Below are 23,019 nucleotides of genomic sequence, written 5' to 3' on the forward strand. Positions count from 1 at the left end.
CTATAAATATGTAATACACACTTAAAAATATGCTAATATGCTAATATGCTTTTACATAATTAAATTTCAAAATTATAACATTTTAAATACATAAAAAGTAAATAAATATATACAATTCCGAATATTTAGTTCATATTTCTATATGTTAAAATATTTTTTAGGATTCATACATTTTTTATTCGAAAAATCTAAAGAATTGTATTAATTTTTATCTGAAAACATAGTTTTATATTCAATACGGTGTAAATAAAAGAAATCTTTTTTAATTTATATAATTAAAAAAGTGTATACATATTTGAGTGTTCTGCTTTCTATTTTTTTGTTTTCATTATTTACCTTGTTTAAAATGTTTATTTAATCTTAAATTTTTTTGTTATAAGCTGATGTTGTATATGTGTACTAATGAAGAATCAAGAATAATGCTTTTAAATAAAACAGATGTATTTTTTAAATCAATACAATGTCCTCGGGAAGCGAATTTGGCATATAAATAATTTATCAAGGAAATTACTTTAAATATTTTTTACTTACATAGTAGAAAATCTTATAAGAATTAATAAGGTTATTAGTAAAAGTAATAAGTTAAAATCGTTGTGCTATACATATATGTATTTTTATTGTAGAAAAATAAGATCTTTCATATTATATATATATATATATATATAAATATATATATAAATTCTTTCCTGTTATATAATATTATACAAATATTTGATTAATGCCTTTGTAATACATATTTATTTATATATAATATTAATTTGTAAGATATCTATTATTTTAAAATATAATCAATTACTTATTTCGATCCTTATCAGCAATATTTTTATATGTTTAGTATAAGGCATATATAAATTATATTAATTTAAATCTTTAGTAAACGTAAAATCTAAACATACTGCAACTTTTATATTAATCTGAATAAACGAATAATACGAATACGTGTAAATTAATGTTAGTTTCAGAAGGAAAGTCAGAAATAAAAGTTATTAATAAAACAATAATAGTAATAAATAAAATATAAAATAAATTTTTTTTTATATATTTTTGAGAATAATATTATACGTTCTTCTGTAAATCTTTAAAAATTTTTTATCGTAAAAAATAGAAAAGACAATTTTCAAAGTATTATAACTGCCTGAATATTATCAATTCTAGTTTAAAATCAAAATATGTACTATTTGTTTTGAAAACATTTCAATTGATTCATTGTTAAATACATATAATATTGTTTCATAACAATTTATTTATAGCTCATTGTGGCAATTATTATAAACTGGGACTACTAAGTACTTTTTTCCGTAATAATAGTTTAACTTGATTATTTTTTTCATGAATTTTAAAATAATAAACTCTCGTAATTATTTTGATTTTTTAAATAATCTTTTTTACTTGAAGATTCTAAAAGAAGACAGTGTTAATCAAACATATTTTATGCATATAATTTTTATAAATACCATTAACTCTTTCTTCATATGTTAAAAATTTGTTCTCATCACATAGGAATAATGTAAACACTTATCAGAAGTTTTAAGACTAAAATATTAGTTATAGCTTCATTAGGAATGAACATTAAATATTGATAATTAATCAATAAGAATATATAAGTTCCAAAATAACTTTACCATTGCCAAGTTATTTATATTATTGTACACGTATAAAGTATTCTACTGATTCATTTTTTAACATAAATACTCTATTTTACTATATTTGTATTACAAGTAATTTAAAAAATATTTAGAATTTGTCTACAATATATTTCATAAATTATTTTAGATATAAAATTGTGGATAAATATGAAAAACGAATTTAATTATTAAATGATTATCTGACTTTCTTCTAAAAGTATAGATTTGATAAAAACATATTTTATTGACAGTTCTTAGAACGAAATCATAAAATGTATACTTTATAAGTAAAATAGCATTACAAATACGTTTTAGAAAAGTTATAAAAAAACATTTAGTCTGTTTTATACTAATACTTTTATTATTGCAGATACAAATGTGAAAAAAATGAAGTTCCAATCATGCTTACAAATGGTTCTACACTACCACTGGTTGAGCGTCCGAATGACGAAGAAGCTGATCTTTACAACCCTTTTGAACACCGTAAACTTGCTCACCCAACTAGTGATATCGATACGCTCATTCACTTATTGAAAGGTAGCCTTGGCTCAGGTATCTTAGCAATGCCAGTAGCCTTCAAAAGTGCAGGATTATTTTTCGGATTATTTTCTACTTTCTTCATTGGTGGCATATGTACCTATTGTGTGCATATATTAGTCAAGTGTGCTCATATACTTTGCAGGCGAACACAAACACCAAGCTTAGGCTTTGCAGAAGTCGCTGAGGCAGCTTTTCTCGTTGGTCCTGAATCAATTCAAAAATATGCTAGACTAGCCAAGTAAGCATTACTTACAAAATATAAAATGTATCCATTTCACTTAAAATTACTTTATATAGGCACATTTTTCCAAGTTTTTAGTTTATTTAATTTTGATAAATTTTATTTTGTTTCTATTCTTATATATATAATATTAAAATTTAAAATAAAGTTTTTCTTAATACTCCATAATACAGATTATTAGAAATTAAATTAATGATTTATTACTTCCTTTAAAAAAGTATATTATTAATGTATTATATAATAGGTATATTATAAATATATTATAAAATTTTTCATTAAAATTCTTGGTTTTGTTGTATAAACATTTATTAAAAATTTTAAAAAACTGAATTTTTGATATTAACGAGCTTTTGAATAAATATATTAAGAGAAAATTATATGTATTTTGGAATAATAATTTATAACAATCAAATTATTCTAAATAATATATTTACTTTTAAATATTGCAATACTTATCAAGTGTAAAGTGTATTATTTACAAAATCTATTATTTTATATTTACAAATTTATTTATAAACATCACTAAAAATTAAATTAATTTTATTATCTGATTACATATTCAATATTTTGATTTTAATACAACTAAAACATATTTTTAAATTGTAGTATTCATTTTTCAAAAGTGATGAAAATTCTTTTTAACAAGATAAAAAGTATATTTAATTATATTTTTAAATTAAATACAAAAATAATATTTTCAATTTAAAGATTAAAACTGTTTGAATTTTTCATGTTTAACATGTTTTACATTATTACTTTAAAATATTATTTTTATATTTATTGGAAAAATATTTTCAATATTATAATAATTAGATGAATTAATAAAAAATATACTCGACATTTTAATTTTTTATAAACTGTTAGTAATAGTAATCTTAATTGATTTTATTTAATATTTAAGATTTTTAATATGAATGAAATATTTATAAATAACATAAAAAATATTATTGTAAATAATATTAATTTGTATAACATAAATATAAGAAAATTAATCCAGAAATTATATTGATCTTTCTTTTTTTGATAACATAAAACATTAAAATAAAATAATATTTAATTTATGTATAACATATTTTATAATAATTTTATAACAATTCTATATAACATATTTGTTATAATAATAATCATTTAAATTTATTTGAAATGATTAAATATATATACGTAATTTACAAATAATATTTTTATTTTACATTACAGAGCAACAATCAATTCATTTTTGGTATTGGATCTTATAGGATGCTGCTGTGTATATGTTGTTTTCGTTTCAGAAAACATTAAACAAGTTGCGGATTTTTATATGGATCCAGATTGGGATGTAAGAATTTACATGGCGATGCTGCTTCCTTTTTTGATTGTTTTTTCGCTTGTTAGAAATTTGAAATATTTAGCTCCATTTTCTATGATAGCCAATGGTTTAATTGCTGCTGGATTGGGAATTACATTCTATTATATATTTTCTGATTTGCCGTCTGTTGAAGGTGTTAGAAAAATTTCATCTTTGAAAGAAATGCCACTCTTCTTTGGTATAGCTATATTTGCCTTGGAGGGTATTGGTGTTGTAAGTAATTTTTTATTTTTAATTATTTAAAGCTATTTATTGGATTGATTACAAAATATCTTAAGTACAGTTTTGTAGATTTAATAATTTAATATATGTTATTAAGTATACATTAGAAATCGAATTTCTATAATACGACTGAATTTATAATTAAACTTATTTTATGTTTAATTGATGTTTGTAGCATAGTTATATATTAGAAATAATAACAATTTTTAGGCAATATTTTTAAGAATAAATTACATGTATTAAAAAACTAATATAAATATTATTTTAATTGTTTTATAAATATTCAAAATAGAATATATTTTTATCTATTGATCCTTATTTATTTACATATATAAAATAAAATAACTATATAGAAACTGAGAAATTTATATACATTTTGTCTTTTATATCTTCTACAATAAAGATATTATTTCAATAATTTATTTCTATTGTTTCTGTAAAAATACGTTTCAGTATAAATTCAAATTCATTACATTATTAATTTGAAATCTTAAAAAGTTCGATTAATATATCATGTATAAATATGTATACAAAATGATTATACTTGATTTTTATTAGTTTTCTATTTATTTATTATTAGTTAATTATTATTATTATCTAAGCATTTATTATTATCTAGCAAAGATTTATTTTAATAAAATATTTTTATAGAAAATATATTTACAACTATTTAATAAGAATATATCAATTCTACTTTTTCTGAAATATAGAAGTATAAGCATTTTTCTATAAGAAAAATTTGTAAAATTATTTGACATAAGAATTCGTTAATTTAATTAAGATTCTATAAAATCGTCTTAATGAGCACATTTTCGAATAAATATTATCAAAAATTTTTTTTAAATATTTTTTAAATAGGAATTTGTTTGGTTTGACGTAAAGATTTATTTTATAAAGTTAGATATTCAAATATCATGTTTTACACGTCCATTGTTTTAATACGATCTCTATTCTTACTATAAAATATTAAAATATTATACGGATAAGAACTAACTTTGTTGTAAATATTTATGTTTCAAAATAAATTATCAATAGTATTCGTAATCTTTTTGCCAATAAAATAAAATATTAAAAAAAAAATATTTTAAAAATAAAAAATATGCCATTCGTAAATAATATAATTTGTTTTCATGATCAATTTATATAGTTTTTTTTTAAGTTGTCGATATTATACTTCAGGTTGAATATATTGTCGTAATAAAATTATTTTCTTCCAACAATCTATGTTGTATAAGTAAATAATTTACTAATACATGCTATACTTCAAATAAATATAATTTCCTATTGTAATACTTATTTGGTTATTAAAATATGTACGAAATTAAATCCCATATATAATATATGTAACCATCTATATTTGATACAATTATATTTAAAATATAAGTATTAGACATACATTTATGTATAGAATTAATGTTTGTGCAGTTAAAAATTTACGAAATTTTCGTATCTAATACATTAAATGCAGTTATACTAAACAGTCATACTAAAATAGTTATTATTAAACAGTAAGGGTTAAAAAATTAGTATATTTGGAAAAAGAATTATTGATAGTAATGACTAAAAATGATGTGTAAGACAGAATTAAGTGCTTCAATGTTTAGAGTATTATGTGAGTCATATGTTTATTAATTGAAAAAATTATCATCATTCAAGTAAAGTTAAAATATTCTTATCTAATAAATTGTGAAAAAAACCAAAACATACTGTAGAATATTATCAGAATTGCTTCAAACAGAATGTTAGTATAAGCATAAAGGATGTGTCGATAAAATAAAAATTAGAAATAAACAAAATATTTCAATAAACATTGAATTATTATTAAATATATAAACCATACTTGTATGAGCAGTAGACAAGTATTTAATAGAATTTAAAATATTTGAAGTTTGTACTAATAAAAGTATACAAATTGTAGTATATCAATCGTTGAAAAAACTTATGAGAATAGAACTTAAAATCTGTAAACGATAAGAAGGAATCACAAAATTATGCTTGAATTATGTTATATTGGAAATATTATATTGATATAAGACAAAAAATACTACCCGTGATGAACTTATAAATATTATTTTAATTTTAATTAAAAAATGATTAAATTTAGTATTAAAGATTTTTTATAATGACTTATCAAATAATAATTTATTAAATCATTTTTCAGAATATGTATTGAAAATACTAGTGACAAAATAACATTCAACGTAGTCACTTATATTGTATTTTACATTTTTAATTAAACGTTATAAAATAATTCTATTAAAGTTACTAAAAAATAGTATAGACTCATACTGTAATGATTATAGTGTACAGGCTAATCAATTGCAATTGAAGCTTCTTGAATATTTGTTGATATATTGCGTGCAATGTTAATGTTAATTTGTGTCATCTCGAAAAGAAAAAGAAGATAGTATCGCAAGATATCTAATTCTGCTACCGTGGATTAAAGGTAAAAACTTAAAATTTTTAAATTACATTTTTTAATCATACTGAACTACTATCAAAAAATATTCATTAGATTACTTGAAATTTGAACGTATTATATATTTTATTGTAAACTATATTTTGTCGTGAAAAGCAATGAAATGGTAAAAGGCCACAAGTTCTCTAAAAAATAAATATTTAATAAATGTTATAAAAAATATTATATAAAATAAATACTTACAAAAACTATACTTTTAATATTTTATATAAAAAAAAATAACAAATGCAGAGTTCTATAAATATTTTTTTAGAAAATTGTATAAAGAATGATAAAAATAATTTTTACTAAATAAATAGCTTTAATTATAAATTTTTAATTAATAATAAAAATCAATTATTTTGAGTAGCAAATTTGCAGTAGCAATTTGAGTAGAAAATTGTATCTTAATGAATTAAATTGAATTGTTTATAGAATTTATAGCTTAAAAAACTAGGGCGTTAAATTATTTTATTAGTTATATATATATATATATATATATATATATATATATATCATTATTTTAATAAAAAATGCTCGATGAAGAAAAATTATTCAATTTAACTACTACTGTAGTGTGTTATTGAAAATTACGTAATTCAAAGTAAAAGATAATTAGATGTATGCAATTTAGAAATTCAAAACTAATAAGGGTTAGCTTATGAATTTGTGTAATAAACATATTAAAGCACATGGAAATTCAGATATGAAAATATAATTCCATTTTGTATTTTCCTCCTTTAATAAACTATGATATTTTGTATCATGAGTGAAACTATTTAATTTACAATGCGTCAGCGTCTACTCAATAAATTTAATAATTGAATTAAATTATAATATTTATCAATTTCATAGTTTTTATAATACCGAGGAATTGTTAAAGAAAAATTGTAAGATTATTTGTAAGAATGTTTTGTACTTCAATAGATGTTGGGTATGATATTAGAAACCATAGAGTTTAAATATTTATTATATAAGTGTTAGATTAAAAAATTCAATTTAAATATTTCAGTTTTGTAAAATAAATTTCAATAAAATAATTCAAATTATTAATCACTATTAAAGGAGTTTATGTTTATGTCGCGTTTGTATTATTTATATATACATAATAACTAAGAATTTGCATTTATTAAACATACAACATAGTAAAGTAGATAATTATAAAATCATTTGATAATAGAATATTAATTTCCATGTTTAATGATACATCATATTATTATATAAAAGTCTGTTATGGGATTATACTTACTATAGTTGTATATACATATACACATATTACTTTTGCAAAATCATATTTATTAGGCAACAAATTAATAATTATTTTATATGAAACTTAAAAAGAATCCAATGTTTTATTGAATCGCAATTAATTTGATGCATATTAAAAATTGAAATTTATTGTTTTAAAAATAGAATTTTTACCTATGAATCAGAATACCTCGTAGAATTCATATACCTTAATATAATCAATTAAAACCTGTAGATTTTCTACTCTTGAAAAATACATAAAATTTGCGATACATATAATGATACAATTTTTTTTACTAAGTATCATACTTCATTGTTACAACTTCCTTTGTAATATTTAAATGTATTTCCAAAGGTAATCTAAATAAATTATTACAAAACAATAAATTTCCGGTTTGAAGATTCGTATTTCGAAGTAAATGAACTACGGCTTTAATACTTTAAACTAAGTATGCATAAGCTTCAACAGTTTCTGAGTTCTTGCATATATATGCCTCAACCACACTCGGTAATATGATATTCGATTTTCTAACATTATTAATTTTTAAATTATTAAGATTTTATTTAAGAAAAAAAAACACGATTGTTTGATTTTGGAAAGTTTTATATTTTAACAAAGTATCTTAAAAAATTGTACTAAAGATATATTGCAGATAAAAGATAATGATTATAATATCTAATATAATAAAAACTCAAATACATCTATTTTATATTTAGTCGAAATTTTTTGTGAAAACTCAATAACACTAACATAAGAAGTCTAATATCTAATATCTAAGTATTATACTCTAAACTTTTAAATAAAATTTGTAAGATTTAAATATTTTGTAGGTTATGCCTTTGGAAAATAACATGAAAACTCCGACCCATTTTATTGGGTGCCCCGGAGTTTTGAACATTGGTATGTTCTTTGTTATAACTCTGTACAGCATTGTCGGTTTCTTTGGCTATTTAAAATATCAAGATGGTACCAGAGGCTCAATTACTTTAAATCTAGATGAGACAGAAGTTTTTGCACAAGCGGTTAAGTTGATGATAGCTGCTGCCATTTTTCTTACATACGGCCTACAATTTTACGTACCAATGGAGATAATTTGGAAGAATATTAAGCATATGTTTGGAGCACATAAGCTTATGGCTGAGTATGCCTTACGTGTAACCTTAGTATCATTTACTGTTTGTATGGCCATTGCAATTCCAAATCTTGGACCGTTTATCTCACTAGTTGGTGCTCTCTGTTTATCTACCCTCGGTCTTATGTTTCCATCTGTAATAGAGCTTGTGACATTGTGGGATCAAAAAAATGGCCTTGGACGTTGGAATTGGCGACTTTGGAAAAACTTCTTCACTATTTTATTTGGAGTGCTTGGCCTTCTTACAGGCACTTACACTAGCATTTGTGAAATTACTGCAGTAAAAAATGGTACCAATACTGGCTATTAAAATATATTGTTAACGGATGTAATTATCTTAGTACACGTTTTTTACCTAAAATAAAAATATATAGGTAATAAAAAGAAAATAAGCTTAAAGTTTCTCCATAAGCTTTTAAACCGATCAATTTACTGAATTTAATTAACTATAATAAGTATAAAAGCAAAAAGGACTTCAATCGCTTAACTTACGACTAATGACAAAGTATCTTGGTTGATCGCTCGGAAACCCGTCGTCTTCCATTAAAAATACAAAATCAACAACTCTAATTTATATACATGTAGACTAGTTCCATAAATTAAATATTTTCAATTATAAGCTATTGTATGTAAAACGTTAATTTAGTAGTATTTGTATACAGGTATAAGATGAGCTTCTGCTGGCGAAGATCATTCATGCATTCGAGTTTATTTGACGACATTCAATCATTATTGTATACAGCCATTGTAAAAAATATATATTGTAACTATTTATTTTAATTTATTACATTAACTATTTTTTATTTTTTTCAATTTATCATAGAAATAAATTAATACAGTATATGGTGTCCAACATTTTAATCGGTAGAAGCTCAATTTTCCTACAAAAATCTGAAGAATCGTGTTTGCACCATATAATGATACATTTATATATATATATATATATATATATATATATATATATATATATAGCATACATTATTTCGTTAGATTAATAAATGAATAATTCTAAAAATTAAATAAAACTGTATAACAAACTTTCATATTGATCCGTCCGCAAATATGTGGCATTAAAATTATTTTTAATGCTACTATCAGAAAACAATTTAATCTAAAGCATACTTTTTCTAAAATATAATATTTATATAAAATATTACATAATAAGAGATACTTTATATAATCAGTGTTATAAATTTTCAATAAAAAAATTGAACTTTATAATTGACATGATGCAAGTAAATTGTATTTATAATTTTAAATTAACATGAAGCTTCACGTACTGTGGTTATATTCTTGAGTGATAGTTGCTGTTAGTATTGTAACATTATAAAAGAAATAAATACGCCAAATCAGGAATATGCTTGACTAGTGTCTTTATTCGAGCATTTTTTAATTTAAATTTTAATATTTAAAAATCAAAAGTATTGTACAACTGACTCGTATGCTTATGTACATATTTGATAGTTAATTATTTTAAATTTTTGGCGTATTAAATTTTATATTCGATTTCTGTTGTTATCAATTATTGATTAAATATTGTTTGAGGCTAACAGTAAAAACTTAATTAAAAATTTTAATATTTCAATATCGTGGATTTTTACGTATATATTTGGTACTGTGATGAACCTTTATTTTAGTGCCTGTAGTAATTGCCTACCGAAAGCAACTAAATACTGTTGAAGTACCATTACGCAAGTATATGAAATTAATATCCATATATAAAACAAACATTACATAAAGAAATGAAAAAAAAACAGAGAAAGAAAAAACAAAGAATAAATAAAAATAAATTAGTGAATTTATGAATCCAATAAAGATAGACTTGAATAAAAGTATGTAAGTGAAAAATCAACTCAAGTCAATAAATTTATAATTTTTATTTTTCAGGTAATGAAATATTATAACTACTAATATTCAATTACTATTTTATTGTAAAAAATATTTTGAATGGGTTAAAAATTTTGAATTTTATATAAGTAATGTCATTTTCAAATTTTTGTATTTTACAATTAAAATTCTTTTTAATATGTCTAATCAATGTTATGTGAATATCCTGTTATAAAATTAATTAAGATCATTGATTTCAAAATAATTTTTATTTGCAATTAAAATATTCACACGAACTTTTAAGAAATTATTTTTATTAATAAATAATATTTTATATATTTCGTATATTACAAACGATTTATTTAATTGAATTGGATGCTCAATTTCATAATTGTGAAAAATATTACAAATATTATCCCAATATTTTCAATTCAGAAAATGAATATTAAATTACAATATTAATTTCTTAAATTAAATTAAATTAATATCAAGGATTTTTATATTCATAAAAATATTAATTCTATAAAATAATTTCAAAATGTTTAATGAATTTTTCAATTCAATTTTCTACTAAAAATTGCAACACATTGAATAAACATAATAATAAATTTAACTTAATTCTAAACATAGTTATGTACTTTTACTCAAATTGTTTTCATTGGTGATGTTTAATATCAGTTTATTATTATTATTTTAAAAGATTGTGCTTCACAGATGTGCTATATTATGATGCTATATTATTATTTAATAATTGCATTATATAATTACGTTTAATATTCAAAAAATCTATTTACAACATATACTCAATAGTCAATCCTTAGAATTAACTTTAATTATTTTAATACACACACAAAAATTGTATTAATCATTTTGAAATTTCAAAATGCGTTATTAATTACAAAATGTTCTTCAATAAATATAGTAGTTCTCTTTAACTAAAAGCTAAATAGTAATAATAATCAATATTAAAGAAATAAAAAATTAACTTATCCAATAATATTAATAATAATAAATATTAAAAGTTTTTGTCTATTACAATTGTAAAATATAAATTTATTGATCAATTTCTATAAAATATAGTTGTATTTTAAAAGAAACTTGTATTTTATTAGGATAATATAAGACATTTATGCATTAATTTTATTATATTTGTATATATTTTTGTTCATGTTAATGAAAAATTACTTTAAATTTTTATTTTAATATAAGTTATCAAGAAACTTTTTGATTATATAGTTTTATTTGCCTTGTGAAATGAATTTTATCCTTATATAATAAACATGAAATATATCTAGTGCACCGTGTTTCTGTTCAAATATTCTGATAAAAATTAACATAATTTAATATCTTTTTTTAATTTTTTATATAAACACTTTAAACTGACATTCTTTTTGTAGTTAATAGAAGTTATTCAATTCGCTGAAAGTCATTAAATAACACACAGATATATTTAAATAAAAAAGAAATGTAAATATTATTTTAAAATATTATTTATTATTATTTTTAATTTCCATTATGCTCAAGTTATTCAACAAACACTTAATGTTGTCATGAATTTTAAGTTGTATATCTTGGAAATCGTCCAATTTTCCACATTCATATACTCTCAAATTTATACGAAGTAACAACAGTTTCAATGTTCTTGAATTCAATATCTTGTAAAAAAGGAAAGTATTTGCTATTTAGAATTTCATCTTTAAAAGTGTAAAACATGTATGTTTATATAAAGTATCTATATCATTTAAGAAACGAATTTATTGATAAAAAGTCAATTGAATCTCATACTTAGTTCTAGTTTAATATAAAATATACTATAAAAAAAATACACATAGATCTTTATAGTTCTGCCTGTCTCAATATAAGAAATAAAACAATACTGGTTTCTTTGTTTAATAGGAATATTTTTATAGAGAATGATGTCCAAAAAATTCCAAGTCTATAAACATAATTTATCAAAGCTTTTCAAATTTTAAACAGAAAAGAGTTTTAAAAATCACAAACACTTCAGATTTCGTTTAAAAACTAATACATTATTTGGCACTACTCATTAATGATGAATTTTTCTCATGTTATTTATTGTTAATTATATTGCTATTTATATCAGTTAATCATATAGTCTATTCATTTTTCTTGGACTTATATTAATCTATATATATCTATATATTAATCTAATGAAATAAATGCCGACAAAACTGAAATCATATTTGATATCAAATATTTAAAATTATAAGATAGTTAAACGTAGATAAATATATTTAAAATGTTTATGCATTGTTTAAAATACATTCAAATGCTTACTTTGAAGTTAATTAAAATAGTTTCATATTTTAAGTTTACTATAATTTCACTTAAATTTCACTTAATAATAGTTAAAAATGACTAATCTGATATTATATTAATAAAAGATTTTTGTTTGAGGTATTTTTTAATCAAGGCATTGATGCGATTAAAGTATTATTTTTACTTCTTAAATATTATTGAATTCAGATTTAGGTTAAAAGATACAAATAAAATGGATAACGCATTATAATGTTAATACTAATAGCATGCAAATAATAATCTATGAAATAATGATAAAAGTTACAATTTAGTGAAAAAAGGAATATTTGGTTATTCATTATCAATTTTGCTTGCGAATGGTAACGTATGGAATATAAAGAGAAAGAAAGTATCGATTAGTAACACGTATAATCTTGGTTCATATTTAATTTTTATAGTCAGACCAGTTTTTATATTTAAAAATTAAGGAAAATAATAAATTAAATAATATATATATATATATAATAGAATTTAAAATAAGAAATACAGGCTTATATAATTTTGTATATCGCAAAATATTGCCGGAACCATTTTGACTTATACGTTTTGCTACAATTTTAATAGTAATGTACATGTATATCAAGAGAATTTAAATTTATTTAAAAATTATATAAATATTAGACTTTTTATTATCAGAAAATTGTAATTTACCAGTAAAAATTATTTAATATAATTATATATCATATTTTCCTATTACAGTTAATAGAAACGTAGCAGAATATAGTAAAATTGTAATTTAAATCAATCAAAATATACTAAATTTAAAACCACATATACGTTATTATTTTCATTTAAAATCTAATATAGTATGGTAATAAATTGATACGTATAATTTTTGTATATCAATATTTCTGAAATTTTTTATACATTTACATAATTTTATTAATTTATTTGGATGGATCTATTCCATTTCACCTTTTTTTTAACTTTTACTAAAAACTTTTTCATTTCTTAATGTTAGTATTTATTGGATCCTTATTTGTATATAGATCAAAATTAGAAATACTTAATTTGTAAGAAAATATTTTTAATTAAAATACTAATTATGTTTATACCGAAAAAAACAAATTGATTCATTATGTAAACGTAGTCATATATTTTATTAAAAGTTTGCAATAATCGATGTGAATTAGATTGGTCATCAAACTTTAATTATTGAAAACGGTAATCTATCTCTTTGTCAATTTTGAACTTGAAATTTCAATGTGATTAAAAATGGAGTCTTTGGTATAAAGATAGTAACAGTTGCGTTATATAACAAACCATTAAAAATACAATGCCTATAAATTATTGACAAATCAAATATTATATACAGCCTTGTGAAATTTCTGGATTAAATAGTAATGTTAGAAAGCTGTCAACGTGTTTTTAAATCAAAAACATTCTAAAAATAAAGAATGTATTGAAATACGAAACAAAGTTAAATTCGAAATAATCTGTAGACATTATAAATTAAGTTATGTTACGATAAGTGTCTCTTTCATAAATAGTGTATGTATCAGAAACTTATAAGAAACTTTGAGTAATTAGCATAAATTATTCAGATCATTCAATCTGACGAATTTCAGATATTGAACCACTTTTTAATTTTTTTAGTGAAAAGCTGTTGCTACATTTCTTATTTACACAAGAAATTTTAATCCACTTATTTAGAAATTAAGAAAGTTCCTCGTTAATTTTACAAAAATAAAACTATAATTATAAAATATTGCTAATGTAAAACCTAGTCAAAACCTATAAAACAAAATTCAGAGAATATTTATTCAAAATTTATAGTTCAGATTCTAAGAAAATGTGGATTATAAATTAGAATTTATCTATATTGCATATGAAAATACGCGGAAAAAGAATATACAATGCGAACTAACGCTGTTGAAAGAAAAATGGAAAAGGGCATAATCAGAGCTAATACTGCAAAATCACAGATTAAAACTAGTATCACAGAAAAAACGAATAGAGAAATTCTATTCTATTATTGTATTTTAATATTATATTTAGTTTTCAAGTATTATATTATAGAGATTACATTTAATAGGAATCTATTTTATAAATGGATTCGCCAGTTTGGGATATTTAGAATTTTTACAATACTCGCCTTTTAGTTTTATTATTCCAAAATTATGCGTTAACGCCTGATTAATTTCTATTGCCAACACAAATGCAATATTAATACAATTTAAAACTATTCAATATCATATCACCACTTTATAAATAAAATTGTTGGTCGTTAAATATATCGTTTGTATGCTTAAACATGTAATGTTCTATTAATAATGTGATAGAAATACCCATTGTATTTTATTTAATCATAATTACTTCTCAAGTAAAGTATATTAATTTTTAGTGTCATTATAATCTAAGATTATTTACACTCAATATGAAATGTGATTCATACATATAGATATTTCAACACACTTCCTAATTAGAGGCCGAATTTAACAAGTATAATTATACTAGTAATACATATTTTTCTAATAAAATTAATTTTAGTATATACTAGATTGTTATAAAATAAAATACTCTGATTTAATACTATTGATTATATTAATTCTAAAATACATCTATATAAATATATATGTATAAATTATGAATACACAATGTAAATTAGTAGATAGATAAAAAATATTTCTTTTTAAAAATAAGTAAAATAAATTTTACTTTATTTATTTAATTTTAGTGATAAAAAAATATGGAAACATAATGAATATATTTATATTTATTCAAATATTATATTAATATACTTTTTTAATAGACAAAAATATACCTAAAATTATCTGAAACTGTATTTATTTGTTTTCTGTTATTATTTATATGATTAACAAATACATATTTTTATACAATTTTGTGCTGCATATTGAAATAATGCGCGTACACAGGAGCTAATGAATTTAAATACTCATTGCGCACGCTTGAAATCGATATACTTTATTTTCCTATTTTCTTTTCTTTAATATCTTAATATCTTCACCAACATAAGCTAATTTACAACATATTGTTTTTTATCAATAAATAAATAGAATTTTTCAAACACAAGCCATAAAGATCTTTTATTCGTTTTTGTTCAAAATAATATTTATGTAATCCGATATATATATACTACAATTGCCTTATATACTTATTAAATGCATTTAAAAATTATTTTATAGCGATTTATAATTTTCCCAAATTTGCCTTGAAAATAATTTGCAATATTTTATACAAAATTATACAAATTGAAAGGAATGCAAAATTGTGATAACGAAATAGAAATAAATGTGCTTCTTAAACTGTAGTCAATTTAAAATATGTGGAATGAAATAAATAAAATAAAGTTTCAAATTTTTAATTATGTTGAGGTAATTATATTTATGCTTTTATAAATATAATAGTTATATTTATACTTTTACTTTATTATTTTTCTATATTTTTTTTTAAATTAATTTAAATTAATGTTCATGAGGATGAAGAACAGGTTGCTAAATTTGAACAAATTATAGAAATGTTAGTGAATGCTGGCTATTATAGGGCAAGAATTCAAGGTTTATCAAATTTTGACAAGGTATTTAATTTTCTAATTCATCTTATATTCTGTATTAATTTTCTTTTTTATTAAGATTAGTTAATTTTTTATTTAAATATATGTAATTAAAACAAATGGATTTAACTTATTTTGAAAAATCTAAATCAAGAAATATTAAAAATAGTTTTTACATTTTTATATAAATAAAATCTAATATATTAATTTATTTTATTTTAAAGAAATATAAAATTTTAATTTTGCAAAAACAAAATTAAATATATTGATTAAATCATATTGAATAGTTTTTTATTTCTAATTGATATAATTTTCTTTTTAATATAGATTGTAGGAGGAATGACATGGTGCATCGAATCCTGTTATTTCGGTGTAGACATAGACCTACTTTTTCAAGAGAATCTTACAATTGGTCAAAAAATGTAATATTTTGCATGTATTAAGATTTTAATATATTAATTTATTTGAAATTTAATAGTATGTTAATTAACTTATGTTATATTTCAGAAATATTCTAATTTTTTAAAATAATGTATTAGATGTTCTGTATATAAATTATATTATTACTTGTATAATTTCATTATGTTTAATAATTAAGGGTTTTTTATTAATGTAAACAATGAGGTTTTAATTTAACATTTTTCAGTGCACTTACAGAAAAAATCGTTATAATGTTACCAAAAATGAACTGTCCAAACATTATAGAACCTCATCAAATTCAAGGATTAGACTATATACACATTTTTCCAGTTATGCAGGTTCAGTATATAATACCAATACCAATATTGTATTATATAATTTATTTTAAATGTTTATTTTATAATTAAACATGCATTGTTGCTTCATAGATTTTTTTTGTAAATAAAAAATAATTGGGTAAAATTATATATCTTATATCAAAAAGTCGTATATTTTAAAGTTTCTTATTTTAATGATATATTGATTCAAATTATTCATGCAAAATTTTTTTTTATAGATTACAAATAGTAAGAAGTTAAATAAATTCAAAGCTATTTCATTTTAATTTTAAATTAAAAATTATTTGAAGATAAAAATTGATCAATTGAGAAAATATATATAAAAAAGAAAGCTTTAATATCGAATTATATTTTTATATTAAAAGTATGATTTTATATTGATTGCTTAATTGATAAAAAAACTTTAATTATAAGAAATAACCTAAAATTAAAACGCATTTAAAATTTTGATGACTATTTATATGTAAAAGGAATAGTTCCGAACTTAGATTGGAGTATATATTTTAAGCATATATGAAATTTATATAACATGCTTTTATACTTCACAACTGTTAAGAAAATATTCATTCCTTATTTTTCAAAAGTTTACAGATACTTATTCTAATTTTCAGATATTTACATTATATACAAAATATTCAAATATATGAATATTTTTATAATACCTAGCTTGTTAAACTCTGTTACAGTTTACTTAAATAAGTAATAATATTTTAATAAAAAGTAAATGAAAATGTTTTGTGTGTAACTGTTTTTAATTAAAGAAATTGGATTTTTAAACTGCTACATTACAGTTTTTAACATACAAATTTAACATCAATTTTAAAAACTATAATCTCAAAAATTTAATTTTTTCTGAAAATAATTTTTTTAATTTTAATTATTTTTAACTATTTAATTTTATATCAGCATTTCTTCATAGTGAAAAATTATATTACATTGTTATTTACATTGTTTAACAGCCTTTTATGTATTTAGTGGTTAATACAAGAATCTATGAAAACACGTAAAGAAATGGCAAAATATGTACAATTGTTTGCAATTACTCAATTTAATAAAAAGTTTACATTGAAAGAAAACTTTATACTAAATGATAAATTATACGGTGAATATTTAACTAGCAATATAAAATTAATCAAGGTAATTTAATTTTTTATTTCTTAGGTTTTCTTCACTAAATGTAATTTTTATTTAAATTTTAGGAAACATATCAACCATATCGTCAATTCAAACAAAAAGATACAAAATTAGTGGATGAATTTGCTATAATTAGTAATGTATTGTTAGAATATGGTGAAACATTGCAAATCTCACAAAGTATCATTAATAAATTTCATGAAAGTAAAATAAATCATTTTATACAGGATAAAGAAATTACAAAAGCAATAATTGAAAGAAAAATGCAAGAAAAAGTATTTAGAACTATATTTCTTATTTTATTTATCTTATTTACTATATATATATATAGATTATATTTAATAATTTTTAGATAAAAGTAGAAGAACTTAAAAAAAATTTATCAAAATTTGATGATAAGAATAAGGTAAAATGATTACATTTTGTTCTTAAATATAAGAAATAATTATTTTACTCTATTATTGTAGAGTTGTGTAAGTTCTAATATTGTTGGAAAAATTGTTGATATTCAAGCCCAAGAAGTAGCTAAAGTAGTAGAGCAATATTCAACATCATTAGCTTCTGGCTCTGAGGTATAAAATGAATATAATGTGATTATGATCGATAAAAAAAAAATGTTTAATTTTTAAACTTTTTAATTACAGGTCAAATTATCACCTTTTACATGTATCTTAAGCATATTAGAAAAAGAAAAATTCATTTTAAAAAATAAAAGTCGAAACATGTCTAAAATTAGAGGCGAGTTTAATTATAGATTAATTGAAATGGTAGAATTATTAAAATATACTCAAAAAACAAAACAAACAATAAATAAAGCACATAATAGAACTAATAATATCGAATTCAGTGGAAATAATGGGTATGAATAAATTATTATATTATGTAGAAATCTGTGTTATAATATTAAAATTAGGTTCATTTTATTTGAAGTTACATAACATACATGGTATATAAAAGATTATTCTTAAAAATATCTTAGTTTATTGTTATAGAAATTAGTTTTTGTTTTTTTTTATTATTTAATTTTAATATAAAAATGAATTTCAACATTTAATAATGAAACTTAATCACAATAATTAAAAAATTAATATTTATAATTTAGAAATAGATTTGTATCTAATAAAAAATTTTCTATATATTATCATTAGTATACTATATTCAGTAGATACTTAATTTATTGAATCATTTAGAAAAAAATTTGTTTAATTTATTATATATTTGAGCAAAATAATTAGTATTTATAAAATTAAGTCAAACATTTCCTTTTTAGTTAAAGTGTAATCATAGATTGTTAGATGTTGATAAATATTAGCTACTTTTTGTTACTAATCAATTTTAATTTTGATTATTATAATTTCACAAGTTTTAACGATAATAGTAACGAATTGCACAGTTTTTTTAATATTTTCTGTATTAGAATAAAATGTTTTACACATATTTATTTATTTATTGCATACATATTCATATGAATTAATTGTTAACTAGTCCAGTATTTATTTATTTAATCAGACTTTACATTTAGGGATCACTAATTTACCTTACATATTTTATTAGAAATAATCTCTTGTACATTATGTTATTACAATCTACGGTACTTTAAAACGTGTAGAATATCTGACTTTTAGTCTATATATATATATAGTCAAAAAATATAAATTACAATTTATAACAAAATAAAGTTAGACTAAAATCTGAAATCTTTTTTGATATTTAACAAATAATTTAAAACATAAACATATACGAATTTAATATGATAGAATATTTATAAAATAAATGTTACAGGCTTATTAATTTATAATTTCATAATCATAACAGAAAATTATTCGCATAGAAGGTACTCTTACATTTAGGATTTTCACACAACTAATTTTTTTTCATTTATTTATTTGTATGCTACCAGTTGCAATATCATTGGTTACTATTAAAATATATTTATACATTTCTTATTTTTAAATTATTGCAATAAGGTAATCGTTTAAACAATGTTATTCATAGTAAATAATCTTATACTAGGCTAATAAACAAATTTTTAGTAGTGTTAATAAAAGTTAGCCAATTTGTTTTTACTTTTAGTTAATATAATAATAAATGTAAAGATTATATCAGTTATGTGGACAATTAATTATTAATGTGTTTCTAAACCAATTACAATCCCTTTATTTGTTTATGGTACTAAAGAAACAATTTAGTACTATGAAGCATAAAATTCTAATTAAACAGTATTTCAAATGTTTACCTGCCAAGGTACATTTTGCAGTTCTTTATTATCTGCATCTTCAAATATATGTGCCTCACCAACATGTTGTAGAATCAATTGTTAAAATGACAATAATTTAGAAATGATAATTTTTGAAAATAGTCATTTTGGTAAAATTTTATTGAATGATTTATTATTACAATTAATAGATAAAAAAATCATTCGTTTCAATCGTAAATTTACCATTATTCCGTACAAATATTATTTTTCTTAAGTGACATAGATCGTTTAATATTATGTTACATCATTTATAAACATATTAATAAGAAGAATAAAAAAATGTTTTATTAAAAATTAGATTAAAATACTTCATTGATTAAATTTGTATAAGCTAAAATATATTATAAGCTTTTAATTACGATTACGTTGATGTAAATGACAACTGAATAATTTTCATTCATCTTCAAATCATAATAAATTCTTAATTCATTGATTAGTTTTGTTATTAGATATGTTACCATTAATGCATTTTTTTAATATAAATTCTAGAGGTTTATAAAAATTTATTAAAACTTTATATAAAATATTACATACAAATCCTATTATTGTATTAAATATAAAACTTATAGTAAAGTTTTATTAGTCGTTTGTTTATTCTTATCTTATTTTATTTGTCTGGTTTTGTACTGTTTTCTGTAATTATATTATTTTATTCCTTAAATTAATGTTGATTAAAAATAAAAACTTTAATTATAATTCTTATATTATTATACTGCAAATAACAAATAATTTTTAAAAGTAATTATTAAAAATATGTGGTTTTCTATATTTTCTAACTTCTATTTTTCTATAATTTTAAAAAATTGCCTGATATTGAATTAATTGATTCCAACAAGATTTTAATTGATATAATGAATACGTATTTTAAATATAGAACTAAAAAGTTGTAGAATTTGTATTATATTTATGTTTATAATTTTTATCTGGAATATATTAATTTATACATACAAATAATTTATTTTAGAATATTACAAAAGCTGAAAGAACTTATTATTGTACTTAATGGTTTAAAAGGCCACGAAAAAATGTTTCGAGATCAATGTAAACTAGATTTAAATAAATTTAATAATATTATAAAAGCATTAAAAGATCAAAAGTTTAATGAAGAAATAGATAATGTAGCCGAATATGAAAATCAAAGAAAAAAAATACATTTATTAAGATTACAACTCGCCAAAAAAAATAGAGCTATCGTAACTTATATGAGACAATTGGATGATATTCCAGAAAGATTTGAGCTTACCCAATATCAGCGACGATTTATGGAATTGTATAATCAAGGTATGCACATTATATTTTTTATTAACAAAATGAACTTGTTTTATTTTTAGAAACATAATTAAGTTTTATTGTATTTTAGTTTCAATTAAACATAAAGAAACAAAACAATATTATACATTATATAATACATTGGATGATAAAAAATTATATTTAAGTAAAGAATTGTCACTTCTTAATTCCATTCAAGATAATTATAACGAGTAAGTATATTTTAATGAATACATATTTCAATATTGCCAAACAATTAATGGATTTATAAAACAGAGCAATGACTTCAAGTAATACAAGAGAACAATTTATAAAACAGTTTGAATACATAATTGACGGTGTGCAGAGAAATAAAATAAAGGTATTATGAAGTACATTTAAGAACAAAATAATTAATAATTATTTTTATAGTAAATTATTTATATAAATTTCTATAAATGGCAGATACAAAAACGTTGTACAGATGAAAAAAATCGACGAGATGTATTAAGTCTCGCCCTTGTTAATTTTATAGATCAACATCGTAAATACGTTTCTGCAGTTAGGCAGCTAACAATTGAATGTCGTAAAAATGAAATGTTATTGATCCAACTTCGGGGACTATGAATTTGATTTCGTTAAAGTTCTACTTTTATATAATTTAATTGCTCTAAAATTAAGAATAATATTAACATATATTTCTAATAATTATATTACTATTAAATTTTGTAATATATTTTGCCTAAATATAGTGGTGCAAAGGAATTAAAGATTTCTTAGATTATTTCCAGATAATGAAGAGTGCAATAAAATGTGTTACTAGAAGTTTCATTTAAAATATATATTAACTAGAGATATAGTAATACAAGTTTCTGAAAGATATTTAAAAATAATTAAAATTTTTTAAAAAATTCCAAAATAAGATATCTTGGTAGATATAAGAAGGTAAAACATAAAAGTAACAAAAATTTGTATAAAAGGATGATATGCATAAATTAGCAATTCTTCTAATTTTAATATTTCTTTTTTCCATTGTTATTCGTATAAATTAGAAATTATCCAACAACATAAATGAATGTTATAAAAAATAGCTATAGTTAAGAAATATGTAAATAAAAATAAAATTTGGAAATTTATTGAAGCTTATAAA

The 23,019-nt window shown here is 20.3% G+C and overlaps 2 protein-coding genes across 3 annotated transcripts in view; both read left to right on the forward strand.

The window, feature by feature from the left end:
* Nucleotides 1-9,276, forward strand: part of LOC105365790 (proton-coupled amino acid transporter 4) — a 35,941-nt gene extending 26,665 nt beyond the window's left edge. Inside the window, exons 3-6 of one of the 2 annotated variants that reach the window (XM_011504041.1) lie at nt 1,996-2,403; nt 3,604-3,964; nt 8,511-8,821; nt 8,905-9,276. In XM_011504041.1, coding sequence (XP_011502343.1) covers nt 1,996-2,403; nt 3,604-3,964; nt 8,511-8,821; nt 8,905-9,073 — 1,249 coding nt within the window. In that variant the 3' untranslated portion in view covers nt 9,074-9,276. Of the gene's footprint in view, nt 1-1,995; nt 2,404-3,603; nt 3,965-8,510 lie in introns of both variants that reach the window. The other variant, XM_011504040.1, reaches the window with a different exon arrangement.
* A 4,897-nt stretch (nt 9,277-14,173) lies between these two features.
* fidipidine (coiled-coil domain-containing protein 93) lies at nt 14,174-22,525 on the forward strand. The gene is made up of 14 exons (XM_011504089.1): nt 14,174-14,178; nt 16,260-16,293; nt 16,398-16,496; nt 16,800-16,894; nt 17,119-17,230; nt 18,206-18,367; nt 18,430-18,639; nt 18,717-18,770; nt 18,832-18,936; nt 19,009-19,223; nt 21,586-21,902; nt 21,982-22,102; nt 22,167-22,251; nt 22,335-22,525. Exons 1-14 carry the CDS (start codon nt 14,174-14,176, stop codon nt 22,494-22,496), a joined length of 1,776 nt encoding a protein of 591 aa, XP_011502391.1. The 3' UTR covers nt 22,497-22,525.
* The last annotated feature ends 494 nt before the right edge of the window (nt 22,526-23,019 follow it).

Source organism: Ceratosolen solmsi, unplaced genomic scaffold (genome assembly GCF_000503995.2).
Source record: "Ceratosolen solmsi marchali unplaced genomic scaffold, CerSol_1.0 scaffold26, whole genome shotgun sequence".
Taxonomy (NCBI): Eukaryota; Metazoa; Arthropoda; class Insecta; order Hymenoptera; family Agaonidae; genus Ceratosolen; species Ceratosolen solmsi.

What these genes read in the sequence shown, in the direction of transcription:
- fidipidine (XM_011504089.1), top strand. An exon ending in AAATTTTTAATTATGTTGAG is followed by an intron (nt 16,294 to 16,397) that starts GTAATTATATTT and finishes AATGTTCATGAG; the next exon opens with GATGAAGAACAGGTTGCTAA. An exon ending in TATGGAATTGTATAATCAAG is followed by an intron (nt 21,903 to 21,981) that starts GTATGCACATTA and finishes ATTGTATTTTAG; the next exon opens with TTTCAATTAAACATAAAGAA.